This window comes from Bidens hawaiensis, unplaced genomic scaffold (genome assembly GCF_021521415.1).
Source record: "Bidens hawaiensis isolate Kalapana, Puna unplaced genomic scaffold, B.hawaiensis_p1.1 tig00030261_1, whole genome shotgun sequence".
Classification (NCBI taxonomy): domain Eukaryota; kingdom Viridiplantae; phylum Streptophyta; class Magnoliopsida; order Asterales; family Asteraceae; genus Bidens; species Bidens hawaiensis.
This window is the reverse complement of record NW_027495044.1, coordinates 69,320-87,110: the sequence shown is the minus strand read 5'-3', so window position 1 is coordinate 87,110 and position 17,791 is coordinate 69,320. Positions and strand designations below refer to the sequence as shown.

At 41.0% G+C, this 17,791-nt stretch overlaps 1 protein-coding gene across 1 annotated transcript; it reads left to right on the top strand.

Moving 5' to 3' along the window:
* LOC143580166 (glycerol-3-phosphate acyltransferase 5-like) lies at positions 1–2,111 on the top strand. The gene is made up of 2 exons (XM_077063269.1): positions 1–556; positions 1,167–2,111. The coding sequence occupies exons 1-2, from the start codon at positions 2–4 to the stop codon at positions 2,109–2,111; spliced, it is 1,500 nt and encodes a 499-aa protein (XP_076919384.1). The 5' UTR covers position 1.
* The last annotated feature ends 15,680 nt before the right edge of the window (positions 2,112–17,791 follow it).

Genomic DNA, 17,791 nt, shown 5'->3' with positions numbered 1-17,791 from the left:
AATGGAGTCTATTGTTTCAGAGCTAGAAGGAACCCTTCTAAAGAACAAAGATCCTTTCTCATATTTCATGCTAGTAGCTTTCGAAGCCTCGGGTTTAATCCGGTTCACATTGCTATTATTACTCTGGCCGGTCATCAAGCTACTCGATGCATGTGGGAAACCGGACATTGGACTAAAACTGGCCATATTTCTTGCAACCGCTGGAGTTCGAATATCGGAGATAGAATCGGTTGCAAGGGCAGTTTTGCCAAAGTTTTACTATGATGATATTGATTTGGAAGCATGGAAGGTGTTTAACTTGTGTGATAAAAAGGTGGTTGTGACCAAAATGCCTACGGTTATGGTTGAATGGTTCGTGAAAGAGCATTTACGAGCGGATGGTGTTGTTGGGACCGAGCTTGTGGTGAACCGGTTTGGGTACGCCACAGGGTTGGTTAAGGGTGGTGGGCTTGGATCTTCGGTGGTTGATCGCGTGGTGGACTTGTTTGAAGGTCAACAACCGAGTATAGGGCTTGCAAGATGTCATTCTGATTCTCCAGTATTGTCTCTATGCAAGGTAAATAAAGCATATAAATTTAAGATGCTAATAGAAAGTAGTAGTGATGGTTGTGGATTCTGTGTGTTAGGAACAAGATTGATACTTCTACAAGCGAACTCGATAAGCTCGCTTGAATCAGACAACTTTTTACGGAGTTGTTTATAAGCTAACTTATTTTTAATCAAACTCTACAGAGTTCACTTGTCCCACGAGAAAATTTTATAGAGATTTTCACTTTCTCACCGAACTTCATGGAGTTGACTTGTCACATAAGAGAACTCCTAAGAGATTTCTCACCAAACTTTTCAGTCTTTTTTATCAAGTTTAACATGTTATTTCAAAAACTCTATGAGGTTAGCTTACCATACAAGAAAACTTCATAGATAGTTTAACCAAACTTAAACAGTTTTCACCAAATTTAACCTGTTTTTCATCAAACTCTAGCTGGTCATAGAGTTACACTTGCCGAGTTCGCTTACAAGATAACGAACCACCCTAAAGTATAAAAATAAAATCCCAAAAAATAAATCATATATTGCTAAATCACATGCTAATACAAAATATATGTATATATTGCTCTGATATAGCTTAATATTTCAAGTTTTTATGATATTGTACTTCTTTGCAGGAACAAGTAAATGCACCATACATCATCAAACACCAAAACCACAAACCCCTCCAACAAACCCGACCGGTGCCGGTAATCTTCCATGACGGCCGCCTCGTTAAACGACCAACTCCTTCCACGGCCCTTCTCATCCTTCTCTGGATCCCAATTGGTATCATCCTAGCAATAATCCGAATAACCATTGGTGCCATGCTACCGATGTGGGCCATTCCATACGTGGCCTGCATATTTGGCGCCAAGGTCATAGTAAAAGGGGTCCCACCACCCCCTCCAACTGGGTCCACAGGTGGTGTACTTTTTGTCTGCACCCACCGCACTTTAATGGACCCGGTAGTCTTATCCACCGTCCTCCAGCGCAGCATCCCAGCTGTCACCTACTCCGTATCAAGATTATCCGAAATCCTCTCTCCAATCCCAACCGTCCGATTAACCCGTATCCGCCACGTGGACGCCGGAAAAATTAAAAAAGAATTATCCAAAGGTGATTTAGTGGTTTGCCCGGAAGGCACAACTTGTCGTGAACCGTTTTTACTCCGGTTCAGTGCTCTATTTGCCGAGTTAACCGACCGGATCGTGCCCGTGGCAATGAACTACCGAGTCGGGTTCTTTCATGCAACAACTGCTAAGGGGTGGAAAGGGTTAGACCCTATATTTTTCTTTATGAACCCTAGACCGGTTTATGAGGTTACATTCTTGAACCAGTTGCCGGCTGAGGCTACATGTTCGTCTGGTAAGAGTCCGTATGACGTTGCGAATTATGTACAAAGAATCTTGGCAAACACATTAGGATTTGAGTGCACAAATTTTACTAGGAAAGATAAGTATAAAGTGCTGGCCGGAAATGATGGGACAGTGTCAAACACACCGATGATGAACCGGGTTCAGAAGATGGGGAAAACATTAAAGAAGGTGGTGGGCACAGTTAAACCATTTGGGTTTAGCTAATTCTTGGTGATTAATATTGTAACTGTTTGATTTTTTTTAATATGTAATAATTTTGTTTTTTCTTTTCTTGCTGGTTGTATGAACATTTTTTTTGTAATTCTATTTATTGATGTTATATTGGATTTAATCGTTTGATAATATTCAGAAATATTTCGATTCCACTTTAGCAATTACTAAATGCACACACTTTTGTTGATCTAAGTATAACCATTGGTCACAAATTAAAGCATAACAATATTTAAATTTCCATTAATATTGATAATAATACAAATACGGATAAAATCAAAACAACGTTACATAAAATAAAATTACATAACTAAATCAAGAAACCACTAAGTAATACAGAAATAAATGAAAGCAATATAAAACGGGTGTTGCCTGAGGATTTATGTTTAACAAAGGTTCTTTAAACCAAATTTCGGGCCACCCAGGTGAACTTGCCTGTCTCACAGAGTGCAACTGTCGAAGCAGTATGCACTACCGGGATTAACCTAGCATCCGAACTATATACATACTAGTGGATACGAGATCGTTAACGTAGGAAGTGAACTGGATTGAACTTTGGTTGTGGTTAGAGAAATATGGTTGCGGCTTGTTATTCCCTTCTACCCTAAACCTGCTATTTATAACAGGGACACACCGTTAACGTAGGAAATGAACCGGATCAAACTTTGGTTGTGGTTATTCACTTTTTAGAGTTTCAATATCACATTCATATATACTCTTTGAGCCCGTTAATAATTAGTATATTAGTAACATCTACTAATAATTATTATTAATCCAACAATCTTTTCTCGATTGTAATTGTAGAATTGAAAAATACATGCTTGCTTTTGTTCAATTACAAATTAAGTTTTATATTTATAATTATTACATTTAACGTTTGCATATGTTTATGTTTATGTTTATGTTTATGTTTATTAGAGCATTCTCAACCCATTCTCTACCCTATATCCATATATATCATATAATTACACTAAAATTACTATTTTTTCTCTCTACTATTTAATTAAATAATACGTTTTATATATTTATCATTATCTTTTCTCTTTCCTCCACTCACAACCATTTTTAGAAAATATTAAAAAATTATACGGTATAAACAGTGAATCTTCAAATTTAACTTTTCCCTATAACATTTCTCTCTCCTCTACTCACAACCGTTCATAACCATACCATATAATTTACAAATCCCTCTAACAAAAATATAGAGAATGGGCTAAGAATGCTCTTAGTAATTAACGTTAGGAACTGAGTGATGATGTGAAAGTGAAACAACACATTAAACACAAATGAATCACAGAAAGAAAATAAGAAAATGAAGAATATAATTTATTACCTCAATCTACAATATTACAATAGTAGGGTACGCATTTATGTGTATTAGTACCATTAGGTACCGAGTGACGATTTGAAAGTGAAACAATACATTAAACACAAATGAATCACATGAAGAAAATAAGAAAATGAAGAATATAATTTATATTTATTAGCTCTGTGTATAAAGTTTACAGTAGTAGGGTATAAATAATGATGGGCTAGAGTTAATATATAGCATAGTCAACAACAAACAAAATACGGGGCAATACAATGCTTACTCTTATTAACCCATACTAAAAGCCCAAGATCTTTCACAAATCATAACAATCTTTCACTTGAAGACTTCGCACAGTCCACAACATCCATTTATTTAAGCAAAATCCAGCAGCGAGTAACTCCAACAATCTTTTTTTTTTCGAACGGCAACTCCAACAATCTTTTAAACAAGTGTTTCACACCTCCAGTTATATTATACCCCTCCCAAGTACCTAAAATTTTATGTTGAAACTCCCCCGAGCTCCAACCAAGTAACTTGTAGCAGACTCGGCTGTGGCTAACCCAACCACTGACCCATTCTTTGTCTCAAACGGCTTGGACACTCCAACGGATCTGGAAGATACGCCGAAGACCATCAGTACAAAAACGTGGTGATGCGGAAGTGAGACAACACTAAACACAAACAGATCTCTAACAGAAAATAAAAATATATTCTTGGAAATATATATATATATATATATATATATATATATATATATATATATATATATATATATATGTGGGAGGGATTTTTTGAGAACCATGTTGAGTTTTAAGAACTTAAGAACTCAATTATAGGCCACACATTTAATTAAATAGAATGGAATATGTGGCTAAGATTAAATCTGGCAAAAAAGTCAAAGTAGGAGAGAGAATAAAGACGTAAGTAGTTACACCAACTTTTGCGTTCGTTACACATGTGTAAAAAGTCAACTCGGTGCGTAAAAAATTTTGTAATTTGTTTACGTGTATGTAACTTACATATATTACGCATGTGTAAAAAATAAATTCGAAAAAAAAAATCGTTACACTGAGTTCTTTCGAGTTCTTAAAACTCAAAGGGGGTTCTTATTTGAAATCTCCCCTATATATATATATATATATATATATATATATATATATATATAATACGCTAATTGTTTATCGTACAAAACGTACGCGATCATATTGAACGTAGATCATAACCATTTACAATTTTTATCGTAACTTAACATAAAGGTAGAATCGTCTTTTGACATCCTTTAAAAATTCAACTAATTCAACGCCAACGCCGCTACTAAATTAGGAATGGTTTCTATTCTCTGTTTCCATAAACCTTTTTGGTTGATTAATTGAACGAGTTCATTCAGAAAGTATTAAAATCGTTAACACAGTTATAAGATCGTAGTATAAAATGTATGAACTGAACGTGTTAAGTGAATGTATTACACATGTGATGACTGAAAGTAATAACAATTAATTCCTGTGTTTAGAGTCGTATAGATAGAGTAATAGGAACGTATTAAACGAACGTATTAAAAAACGTGCTAATTTTAAATAGGTGTTAACTTACAAAAACGTATAACACTATGTACTTACAAAAACGTATAAAGAAAACGTATAACTTACTATCTACTATTATGTTCCCCACATTTGTTTCAACTTCTTGATTGTCATCAGCAGACTTTTCTAGAAAACGTATTAGTAAAACATATTAGGAAAATATATAAGATTATGTACTTACAAAAACGTATAAAGAAAACGTATAACTTATTACCTACTATTACTTACAAAAACGTATAAAGGAAAAGTTAATAGGAAAATGTATTGGAAAACGTATAAAGAAAAAGTTAATAGCATATACCTTTTTCTGTTACAAATTGACACAAAAAATCATCACTTTGCTAATACGTTTCTGTTTCAAAACCCCAACAACAATGCTTTCTACATCATCTCGTCAACAAACAGCCAAAAGCAAATCGGTGTATGCAACTAAATCTCATAATATGTTCCTTTACACATAAACCTCTACCTATTAAGTACGGTTAAAATCAAACCGGCGTAAATCAATTGTAAAGACGATTTAGTCACTAAAGCGGACAGCATATCTAGGCCGGTAACTTAAATTGGTCGTAAATCAATCGTAACCCCTGTTGCTAAACAGTTAGGTCACAGAATCAATTGTAAAGACGATTTAGTCACTAAAGTGGTTACCGACCAAGGTATATCTGGCCGTCGACTCTTACAAAAAACAATCAAAAAAGAGAATTTGTGACTGTTTTGCAAATGTTTGAATTGTCACAAAGTGCAAGGCAGTTAATAAAAAAGATCAAAACCCACTCGTATGTCTCACAAGGGTGTTTGGAGACACAATACTTTCAAAAATCTAACTAGTTATTAAGACAAACGCTTAACTAAATCAGTTTCTAAACTATATCAATTAAACTTCTATTATTAAAACAATTAAATTTCTACTAGTAAAAGAGCCCGTGCGTTGCGGCAGGGACACAACAAAAATTCGATTGGTAACGGTTCAGTTCATTATGGTACCTAAATTTGCTACATCCTAATTTATATTATGTATAGTTTAAAATTTCATAAAAACCAAATTTATATAACAATATTAGCAAAAAATAAATAAATAAACACACACATAATGTGTATCGAGTCAACCAGTCTAATATGTTTCAAACCGTAGAAAAGAATCATATTTCATCCAACATGCTATTTTGCCACTTCTATTTTTAAAGATCTATAATAGACAATTAACTAGCAAGAAACCAATCTCTTCCCTTTAGTAACAAAAGCATGCATCAATTTTACTATAACAAACAAACAAAACTAATTAACACGGACTAGATTTAAGTTGTGGTATTTTAGCTTATGACTAATTGTGTTTATAAATTCAAATGAACATCAATAAAGTACCTATTTGTTATCATTTGTTGTTAAAACAAGATATCCAATTTTCCACTAATGAAAACAAATGTCATTGGGGGCATAAACGAACGGGCATGAACAATAATTGTTGTTCACTTAGTTAAACAAACATAAACGCATGTCTTATTCGTTTATTTATGTACGTGAGCATTCGTTGATGTTTGTTCATTTGAATTCGTTTTTGTTCATTCATTTACATTCGTTAGTTTACGTTTGTCTGCTTAAGTTTGTAAATATATTCATTAAAAATTTTTGTGCCCGTTACAACTTGGTAGTTTTAATAACTTTTCAAGGCCCAACACACTTTTCTTCACAATACTTTTAGGTAGTTTTAGCTCAGTGAACTATTTGTGTATAATGTTTTGAACAAACATGTCTCGATTGCTTGTTCAGTTAAAGTTATCATGCGAACACAAACACACTCTTTTCGTATTCGTCTGGTTCATTTAGAAGCCTATAATTGGATATCAGGAAAATTATCGTTTTTATAACGGTGATATGCTACAAGTAAACCGACATTGACAATAACCTTTCCGAGGGCTTTAAAGCTATTGATCAATACTATCAACATTTTACAATCCTGTAAAGGGGCAAATTGGTAAATTCAGATTAAATCTACAAATCAAGATCTCATATACTATTATCTAAATGTACCAATTTTTGCGTTCAGTTTACTTATTTTAATCAATATATACCAATTTTCACCAACAATTTACAAACTTTAATCTATAGTAACCAATTTTAAACATTTAAATCTAAATTTACCAACCGGCTCCTCTGTATTCCAAAACTACCAATTTCCTCATCCATTCTAAAATGCTTACAGATGGCAAATTGGTAATTCTAGGTTAACACAAACAAGATCCTGTGCATGTTAAACATACAATTTCATGCTATTAAACTGTTAACTTCATCTACAACTTATTTTTGTGAATACACGGTTATTAAACATACCGATTTCAAGGCCTTTGATCATACTTTGAAGCAAAACATTTGATCCACGCTATGTGCAGCAAAAGGTCATTGCTAAAGGGCAAAAGGGTAATTTTCAAGTCAAACAACAGCCTCGGTAGTAGGTTTATCCAATATTGGAGTTGCTTTGAAAGGACCTTCTAATTTATCTGCACAAAATTAAACGTAACCATCAGACATATAGTATTCATGACAGCAATTTAGCCAAAGTCTTAATAATGAGAACTGATAATAAAAGAAAATCAATTAAAAAAGAGATTTCTGCATGCTTGTCTGGGTTCATTTAAACCAAAACAACCACTACTGCCGCGAACCGTCACCTCCGACCATCACTTTCACCACTGTTTGCTTAATTTTTCGACTGGCCAGCCAACACCAAGATTTTCTAGCCTCCACAGGCTCGTAACAGCCCTTGATCATCTACAATGGTGTCCTACGAACCCACGGCTAGTGCACCTTGATTCTATCGAACATGTTGTTTAATATATTTAGTAGTCGAATACCACTTTTATTATGTATCATTCGATCATCAATTTCGTCCACAAAGTGCCTCCTACACAGCTACCAAACATATTGAATCAAATCCTTCTATGTTTCGGTCCCGATCATGATCCTTTACCGATTGAAGTCGTTGTCAACTGCCTTCATTGCTCCATCGTAATCCGAATTCTGAATCACTTGCCACTATGCTTCAACGGCTTGTTAGGGACTACCAGGAACCCTTTTGTCAAAAATAAAACAGCAATATAAATGATAGCCGTTAGTATGCCCGCAAACAAACCGAACAGACACAAACACGAACGCAAACAGGGATTGTCCACATTCGTTCATTAATGAACGCATATGTCCATTTGTGTTTCTTCGTTAACAATCTAAACAAATGGTTCTCAAAACCCTAATAACCAGCTTAGTCTAGTTTTATTAGTTTTTAGACCCAACGGACTATATTCGCGTTTACTTTTAATTGTGTTTGCTCGCTTATGTCCATTTATCTTCTTTCATCTATGTTCAACTATATTTGTTCGTTTATGTTCCTTTGCGGTCCTCAATTTTTTTAATGAACATGAACAAGGAAGGCTCATTTGTTTAAGCGCTCATGTTTGATCATTTGTTTGGTTAAAGTGAAACGAATGAACGAGCGAACACGAACATGCAACGTTTGTGTTCTTTCAATTCGGTTCGTTTACAGGCCCTGCACTGTCTCGGAGAGAGGCTCGGTGAAATAGACATGTCTGTGAAGATGCGGACTACTTGTACCTGGACAGAAAGACCCTATGAAGCTTCGCTGTTCCCTGGGGTTGGCTTTGGGCCTTTCTGCGCAGCTTAGGTGGAAGGCGAAGAAGGCCTCCTTGCCGGGGGGGGGGGGGGGGGGTTCCGAGCCATCAGTGAGATACCACTCTGGAAGAGCTAGAATTCTAACCTTGTGTCAGGACGTACGGGCCAAGGGACAGTCTCAGGTAGACAGTTTCTATGAGGCGTAGACCTCCCAAAAGGTAACGGAGGCGTGCAAAGGTTTCCTCGGGCCGGATGGAGATTGGCCCTCGAGTGCAAAGGCACAAGACCCACCCGTCGAGCAGGGACGAAAGTCGGCCTTAGTGATCCGACGGTGCCGGGTGAAAGGGCCACCTCTCATTTATTCTTAAAAATAGAGTTTCATGAGCTAGTAACAACGTAAAATTGTTTATTGAAGTAACAAAATAAAAATGCAAGAACTCAAGATTATAATACCATAAAATTCCTTCAAAAATGTTTGCAATTGTGAATAAAGACGAAGTGAAAACCACGATAAGGATCATATGTGTCCACGTGTATTGGCCAAACCAATACTTGTACAACTTCTTTTTTCAGTGAGAGGATTAACCACACGAAACCTTAACCGTAAAACAAAGTTGAAAGTTCGATCATAACATTAAAAAAAAAAGTACTTAAACATCACATTTCAGAAACGACAAACCTGCTATATGCAAGAAATAATAGGTAACCATATGATATTTAATCAGGTTTCCACAAGCTTATATCAAAACTTGTCTATCGTAACGGTGTTGAGCAGCGCTGACTAAGACTAAGAATCCTCCCATATACAAAAGCATCGTGGTGAAGAAGATATGCGTGAAATTGACACATATTATTTAAAACTTTATTATTTAAAAGAATATCATTACCAACACATTAATAAATTTGCATACCCGTTTAATAGATTGAATCCACAAAGCTGTTTGTCTTCATGCGCTTTTCTTAGCATATTAGGTTCCAGCTGATGTTGACCAGTTAAGTGGAACTAATCTGCTGCCAAAAGATCCAAATAGTAAATCAGTTTGATGATTTTTTATTTGTCTACACAGGCCATCTTTTATATTTGGGCCATTGTTGTCATCATACAAATGTTCATGTCATCATTTAAATGGTGCAGCAGTTATTAATTTTCTACAGCAATCGTGTAATCTATAAAACAAATTTCTGTTCAAACCCTAATGAAAGCTAAGTAAACTATCAAACTGAGTGGGAAACAAAATTTTGGGGTGATACGGACAAGAAGGGAGTCATGCCGAGCCTGAACTCGTTTAGGCACGAGCATAAGTCGTGAGTAGTTTTTCAAGCTCAAGCCCAACTCCTATTTCTGAAGCTCGAGCTCGGATCGTGAGTTGTTTTTCAAGCTCGAGCCCAGCTTAGGCTCAACTTGTTTATCATTCATTAATTATTTCACTAATAATTATAATAATTATTTGTAAATATTTTAACTATAATTTTAATTATTTTTTTTGCCGTATTAATTGTTTATTGGATTACATCGAAACAGAAGGCAAGCGGGCAACAAGCTGCGCCGCTACCCCTTTTTGAATCGCAAAACCCAATCTTTTAAAAACTATATTTGCTGATCTTGGAGTCATAACATTAGTATGCATGACCCGCTGAACACGGGTAAGTAGCTCCACAGCTTCAGGCGCTAGGAAACCAAAAGTGTCAAAAGCAAAAATACATGTTGGTTGTCAAGACACGCCTTTTCATGTTTTGCCACCTTACCTGAAGCAGCTTTTAATGCGGCTTGACCGACCGCGAAACCACTACTCCCTAAGCCCACCAAAGGAGAAACCCCTGTTAAATCCACACACACGTGTTTCCCTCCTATCCATCCAAACACCAAAATGTCAGCCAGCCGAAGAGATGATCTTCCCTCCGAAGGGTCAGTCAGGAAATTCACAGGTGCTTCTGAAGAAACGTGGATCTACTCACTGGTAGCAGATCTACTTTCCTCGGGTGTGATTATACTATTTCACCGATGGTTCTTCTGGGTCTGTGTTCTTCCACCTACAAAATGAACAGCGCCGTTACTTACCCCTCAGAAAGGGACAGAGGGGTCCTCTTTGGGGTAACCCTCCGGCGTGAGAATCAGTATATTTGTGGAGAAGATAATAATATGTCTGAGAGCCCTCTCAAGAGTATTGCTGAATAGCTTAATACCCTCTGATTGTGAGACTGTCTGTTTGTATGTAACTGACTGTGAGTGAATGTGATTCAATATGATTGAATGTGTTATCACTGCTTGTAACAGTCAATGATTGAGTATGAATGTCATCAAAGTGGAGTTGATGCTGTATTTATAGTGCTAAGGTTACCACCGGTTGGGCTCAACCTCGTTGGCTTCCTCCAATCGCACTGCGCCACGTGTCCTCTGGGACACCTGGCGCTTTCTCGTTGGTTGTAATCACGTGGTAACACATGTGTCATGCTGAGTTGTCGTCCTTTCATTTGGCAGCTATCAACATCAGCATATTCTTTCTCCTTAAAAAGATGCCTTCTGGAAGGTTGTCTGACGTGCACAATCAAGGTTGCCCTAATCCTGATTTGGATAAGGACGAGGTTGATTATGCGCACGTGTGATATGCGCCCATCCTGAGGATGCGCGAGGTCTTCTCTTTATTCTCACGCGCAGATATTTCATGCGCAGATGTGATATGCACGAGCATGTGATATGCGCCGCGCGCTGATGCGCTGCGCGCATATGTGATGCGCGAGCATATGTGTGCCTGGGCAGATGCGATATACACGGGCATGTGATATGCGCCGCGCGCTGTGTGCCTGGGCATATGATGCCTGAGCATGTTTTGTATGCGCCATGCGCATAGGTTTTGGCTTTGTGCCTTCATAATGTCTTTATCTTGTGGGTTGACCCGCCTTGCTCGGTGTTGAGGCGGGTACATACCTCTTCAAGCCCCCCCAGTCTAATGTGTGTCTTATTTCGCGCGAGCGCGGTAAGATGGATATTAGACTTACTGATTTGGTCTTTAAAGGGGTTTTGTCGTTTTATTGGTTGTTTCCATCGTTGCGCGAAGTTCTATCCATTTGGTTGAAAACGAAGGGTTGAAAACGACGGGTCGAACACGTGGTTAGTTGGTGGTGACGTGCGCCGTAAACATGTCAGACGTTTCGTGTGCTCGAGGTGCTACAGTTGCCTTTCACGTCCCCTCACACAGCTGTCTTGAACACGTGTCGCGCTCGCATTGGTTAGCACCTGCGAGTGGGGGCGCGTCTCTGCTCCGTGGCAGGTCGGTTACAATTTTATGTCCCCTCAACAGTGTTAGGGACACGTGTCGCGCCCTCGTTGGCTTGCACCCGCGAGTGGGGGCGCGTGAAATCCGATCAGCTGCCACATTTCTCTCTCCTGGGCCTATAAAAGGAGGCCCTTAGGAAATTTTTTATCTTCATCTTCATTGTTGATAATTTTCGAGTTTCTGCCTTTCATATTCTGAATTGAGTGTTTTCATCTTTTCGATTTCTCGATTATCTGCTGCTGCAGTTGTATGTCTGATAGTTCAGACTCGTCTAGCCCCTCAATCACCTCTGTTGCCTCTCGAAGACGCCGTGTGAAATCTGTGGTGATGTCGACATTGAAGCAAAAGGGGAAAGGGAAGAGGGTTGTTGAGACCACATCGGAGGAAGTAGGGAGGACCAAGGCCACCAAAAGGTGGAATGAAATCCTCTGCAAATTGAAGCAGGCCGATCTCGACAACCTCATCGCCTCTCAGGGCTTTCCCACCCTGTTTGGCTGCATGTTGCCTAGGTCCGGGCAAACGGCGGCGGACCCGCCTGCCGGCTATATATCCCTATATAGCCACTTTTTCACCCACTGCAACCTTCGTCTCCCGATGACAAGGTTTGTGGGTGCACTGCTGAAGTTCTATGGGATTCATATATCCCAAGTCCATCCGTTTGGACTCGTGCGCGTGACTCACTTTGAGTTCATGTGCAAATCCCAGCGCGAGGAACCCACTCCTCGGCGCTTTCAATATTTTTACAAGCCCAAGATCCAGGACAATTGGATCTCTTTCATTCCTCGCAGTCAGAAGGTGAAGTGCTCCACTGTTTCATTCAAGAGCCTTCATGACTGGTCTGAGAGGTTCTTTTACATTAGGGCTGGTGTGATACCCATCCGTATGACCATGCGCTCTATCTCTTCGGCGCCTGCGGATGAGGGTGTCCTCAAGAACCCAACTGGCGCCTGGGTTAAGAAACTGACCGCCGAACCATCCCCCGCGAAGAAAATTTGCGAGGAGGCGCTGGTGGGGGTCGGCATGAGTAAGCTATGGGCCGACAGCGCGCTTGAGCCCGTTATCCAAGTCGACGGGTTGTGTAAGTTTATTTCATTGCTTTATTTATTTTTTCTGCGCGAACATAATTATTTTGCTGATATCACTTGACTTGTTTTTGCACAGTCACCAAGGATTATGTCCTTGCCGCTTATGATGAACAAGTGGAGGGTGGCTCCGTCGCGCTTGGCGCTGGGGAAGTTGGTTTCCCAGATCGCTTCGATGACATGTTCATCCCAGTGGATCTGGAATTTGACTTTGACAGTGACGCGCCTGGTAAGCCTTCGCACTTATGCTCATTCCTTTAGAATACCCAAGTTTATTAACAGTTCTGTTGGTTGTTTTTGTAGATGCGCTTGAAAACTACGAGCTAGAGCTCGCGGAAGAGGAGGAGGAGGAAGAGGATGCGCCCCTACTAAAGCGCAAAGCTAAGGGGAAATCTGGCGCAGGGGCCAGTAAGAAACAGAAGAAAGATGACACCCCTGTCGCTCATCCCCATGCTCAAACGAAGGGACCTAAGGAAACCCAGGTGTTTACCACAAAGGTTTCTTTAGCTTCCCTGCCTGTGAGAGTGGGCAGACCTCCTGTCCACTTGAGGTATGGTGGCGTCGTCTCCTCCTTTCGCGCGGCTGAAGAGAGAAGCAGTGCCGCGCCTGCAACAGGTATACTTTATTTATCTTCATCTGGCTGAATTGTTATTAAACCTTTCCTCCTTTGAATGTTTGCAGAACCGGCGACGGTAGCAGATGAGCCACAGGCGCCACAAGGTGCTGAGGCTGCGCCGGGGGCTGCTTCGGAGTCCCCTGTTCTACCCTCTGAAAAGGGTAGAATGAATTTTATGGCGATGTTCGCCGCGCGAACAGAATTGCGCCAAGGTATGTTTTGCACACTTGTTTTCTTTATTTTTCTTTTGGATTCAGTCATAAACCATTTTTCCTTGTTGATTTGTTCATAGGAGTTGTAGCTGGCGTACAAGTTGCTGGCGACACTCCTGGCGCCGTTGGCGACGCCGCTGGTTCTGGTCCTGCTCCTGCTAGTGCTGATTCTCCCCTTATTGGGGTTACAAAAGAGCAGGAAGCCGTATTGCGCGCCGAACTGGCGGCGTCGAAACCTCCCTCGCCTCCTCCTACCCGCAGCCCTCTCCGCGAGGCTGGTTTGGAGCCCCCCAGGTCGCAGGAGAAGAGGCCTATTCAAGAAGATGAGGAGGATGAGGGGGCTCAAGCTGAGGACTCCTTGGGAGACCGCGCCAGCCCTGCGATGCCACAAGCCTTCGCAGCGCATACTTCTGGTGGGGCTGGCGCTGACTTTTCTGCTTCATCCCCGCAGGTATGTTTTAATTTGTTGCTCCGCTGCGCGTACCTCCATATAAGTATGTTTTATGACTTAGATCATTTCTTGTGTTTTGTAGGAAGGTGACCACGTTTATCGCCCGAGATGGAATATTAATGAAGAAAGTTCCTTCCAATCCATGGGCGTATGCGAGGACTTCTGGGCTCATGCCGTGCCTCCTACTGAAAGGAGGTATCAGGAGGAGCGCACTCGCGCTGACTTGCTCAACGATCACATTTTCGTTGGGTCAGCTTTCTTTGCTGCCTCCCAAGAGCTTCATCGCGATTATATTAAAGTACGCGATGCTCTTGTGGCAGCCCAGCAAGAGGCTAAGGTGGCTGCCTGGAACCTTTCTGATGCTCGCGCACGAGCTGAGAAACTCCAGGCGGAGCTCAGCGAAAATAGAGCAAGTGCCAACACCGCCTATATTAAGCGCGGGCATGAGCTCCAAGCTGCGCGGGAGAAGCAGCAGTTGGCGGAGGCCGAAGTTGCCAAGTACGCGCGTAGAGTGCGTGTCTTGGAACAGCAGGCTGAGGCGCGTGACCAAGCTATCGTCCAGAGTATCACTGAAAAATCATCACTGGAGAGCGAGGTTGCGCGCCTGAAGAGGGAGTTGGCGGCCGCGCAGGCCGATAGAGATGAGGCCTTGGCGACGGCGGCGTCCAGCCAGGAAGCACTTGGTGCTGCGCAGGCGGAGAATGAAAAAATCTTGGCGGCAGCAGCGTCAGATAAGGAGGAGCTACAAAAGACTAAGGAAACTGTTGAGTTATTAAACTCCCAGGTTCCTGTCCTCGAGACGTCTGTTGCTGGCCTCGCGCAGGATCGCCAATGGCTGGTGTCACAGGGCATAACTCGCTGCGCTTTGGCGATGAAATATTCCGCCGAGTTTCAGGCCCTTGTGATGGACTGCAATGCCGCCGCGCGCTTGGTGGGCCGAGCTGAAGGGTTTACGGATGGGTATGACTATGGCATGTTGAAGAAGAACCCATCCGAGTACCCTTACAAGAGCGACGCGGCCTGCGCGGACATGGCCGCGGTGGGGGAAAAGTACATGAATACTCCCATCCCCATCCTTATGCAGGTACCTTGACCTTAATGAGTTTTACTTGACTAATTTTTCCAAGTGTTTTGTACTCAATACTTTTCTAATGATTTTGCAGATAGCTGCGCTTGCTGACCAGCCCGACCTCGGCGCGCTAAAGAAGTTGCTCGATGAATGCGAGAGGGCTGGTGGCGATGATGGTGGCGCGGGGGATGTTGCCTCTGCCAGCGGCTCTGGCGCTGCAAATAAATCTGCTCCTGCCACCGTCGTGATAGAAGACTCCAATGAGGAGGAAGAACTTGACTATGGTCAGTTCGGAGATGAGGAGCAGGCCGCGTCAGATGCTGCGGGAGATGATGAAGGTGATGAAGTGGCTGACGTCGACGTGGAGACTTGAGAAGCCCTTCATCAAATTTTACATATTTAATTTTTTATACTTGTAATTTGTAACTCATCATACTTGTAAATTTCAATCCAATGGAATGAAACTTGTTTTCTCTTTTTCACATCTTGCGCATTTCCATTCATCTCTTCATGTTTGCTTGTATAGATATAAGATATGCTTGCACGTTAAAATAAGAACAAGGTTGTAAGGAAATTATTAACTTAACCTCTGTTCTATTTTGTTTGTGGTTTCGCAGTATCTTGTTTATGCTGACATGCGCGCTAACTTTTCATTATTTCTTTTTTGCGCGTCGTTGTCGCGCGGTATTTATATGGAAGTATGAGTTTAGCCATTACATGTCAGCGTGTGTTACTCAGATATCCACTATGATTCCGCGCGCGACCTCGACCTGAGACCTTATCATGATATGGCATGTACTTTGCCTTAGTTGTGTTTAAGGATTTTTATGATCAGGCTGCGCGGGATGTAAGATGGATGTTTGTGAGTGTTTTGAGCTAAGGCTCTTTGTTTTGGGCTAAGGCCCTGACGTTTTTAGAGTTAAGACTCATTAACGTGTTTGAGCTAAGGCTCGTAAGTTTGGGCTAAGGCCCTGGCGTTTTAGAGTTAAGACTCGTTAACGCGTTTGAGCTAAGGCTCGCGCATGTATGTTTTACTTCGCTTTATTTTGCTTTGAAGTCAATATAGTGTTGTCATATTGTTCCAAATTAATAAAGGAAGTGTGAAACATGTATGCAAAGGTAATAGAACAAATATTGAAAGATAGCGCGAATCATCATTTATGATGGCTTAAAAGCCTTGATTACATATTTGAACTTTTTACATGAAGCATTTTCTAAGTTGTGCCGCGTTCCAAGCGCGCGGTATCTTTTTTCCATTCAAATCTTTTAAAGTGTACGCGCCTTTCCCCAAATCTTCTGAAATTTGATAAGGTCCCTCCCAATTGGGGGACATTTTTCCTGGGGGTATTGCGCGACTAGCTTCATTGTTTCGAAGGACAAAATCATTTTTCTTGAAGTGGCACTCTTTAACGCGCTGATTATAATATTTTTCCAGCTTTTTCTTGTATCTGGCTTCATTGATGATAGCCGCTTCTCTGCGCCCTTCAAGCAAGTTAAGGTCCAATCTTCTTTCGCGCTCGTTATCAGTTTTGCTCATCATGAGTACCCTATGGGATGGGCATCCAATTTCTGCTGGGATCATAGCCTCTGTCCCATAGGTTAGGCTGAACGGGGATTCGCCATTGCTAGTTTTGCTTAATGTCCTGTGCGCCCACAGGACATTAGGTAACTCTTCGACCCAAGAATGGGATTCTCCCTCCAACCTTTTCTTCAGCCCATTTAGCAAACTTTGATTCGCGCGCTCCACTTGGCCATTCCCCTGAGGGTGGTAGACCGACGTGAAGATTTGGTTGATGTGCAATTCTTTGAGCCAACTTGATATCTTCCTGTCAGTGAATTGTTTTCCATTGTCGCTCACAATTTCCATAGGAAGGCCAAAACGGCAAATGATGTGGCTCCAGATAAATTGCTTCATCGCCTCAGCTGTGATTTTTGCTAGTGGCTTGGCCTCAACCCATTTTGTGAAATAGTCTATCGCCACTACCAAAAATTTCACTCGCCCTTGCGCTTGCGGCAGGGACCCCACAATATCAATGGCCCATTTGTGGAAAGGCCATGCGGAGGTCACTGGAATCAAGTTGTTCTTTGGACGCATGGTGTTTGGCGCGTAGCTCTGACATGCCTTGCATTTTTGGATTTCTTTTAGCGTATCCAAGTACATGCCTGCCAATAGTAGCCTGAGCTCATTGCCCACGGATGGCGCCAATGAAGAAACGTGGATCTACTCACTGGTAGCAGATCTACTTTCCTCGGGTGTGATTATACTATTTCACCGATGGTTCTTCTGGGTCTGTGTTCTTCCACCTACAAAATGAACAGCGCCGTTACTTACCCCTCAGAAAGGGACAGAGGGGTCCTCTTTGGGGTAACCCTCCGGCGTGAGAATCAGTATATTTGTGGAGAAGATAATAATATGTCTGAGAGCCCTCTCAAGAGTATTGCTGAATAGCTTA

What these genes read in the sequence shown, in the direction of transcription:
- LOC143580166 (XM_077063269.1), top strand. Translation starts at nt 2, where the DNA reads ATGGAGTCTATTGTTTCAGAGCTAGAAGGAACCCTTCTAAAGAACAAA. An exon ending in CAGTATTGTCTCTATGCAAG is followed by an intron (nt 557 to 1,166) that starts GTAAATAAAGCA and finishes ACTTCTTTGCAG; the next exon opens with GAACAAGTAAATGCACCATA.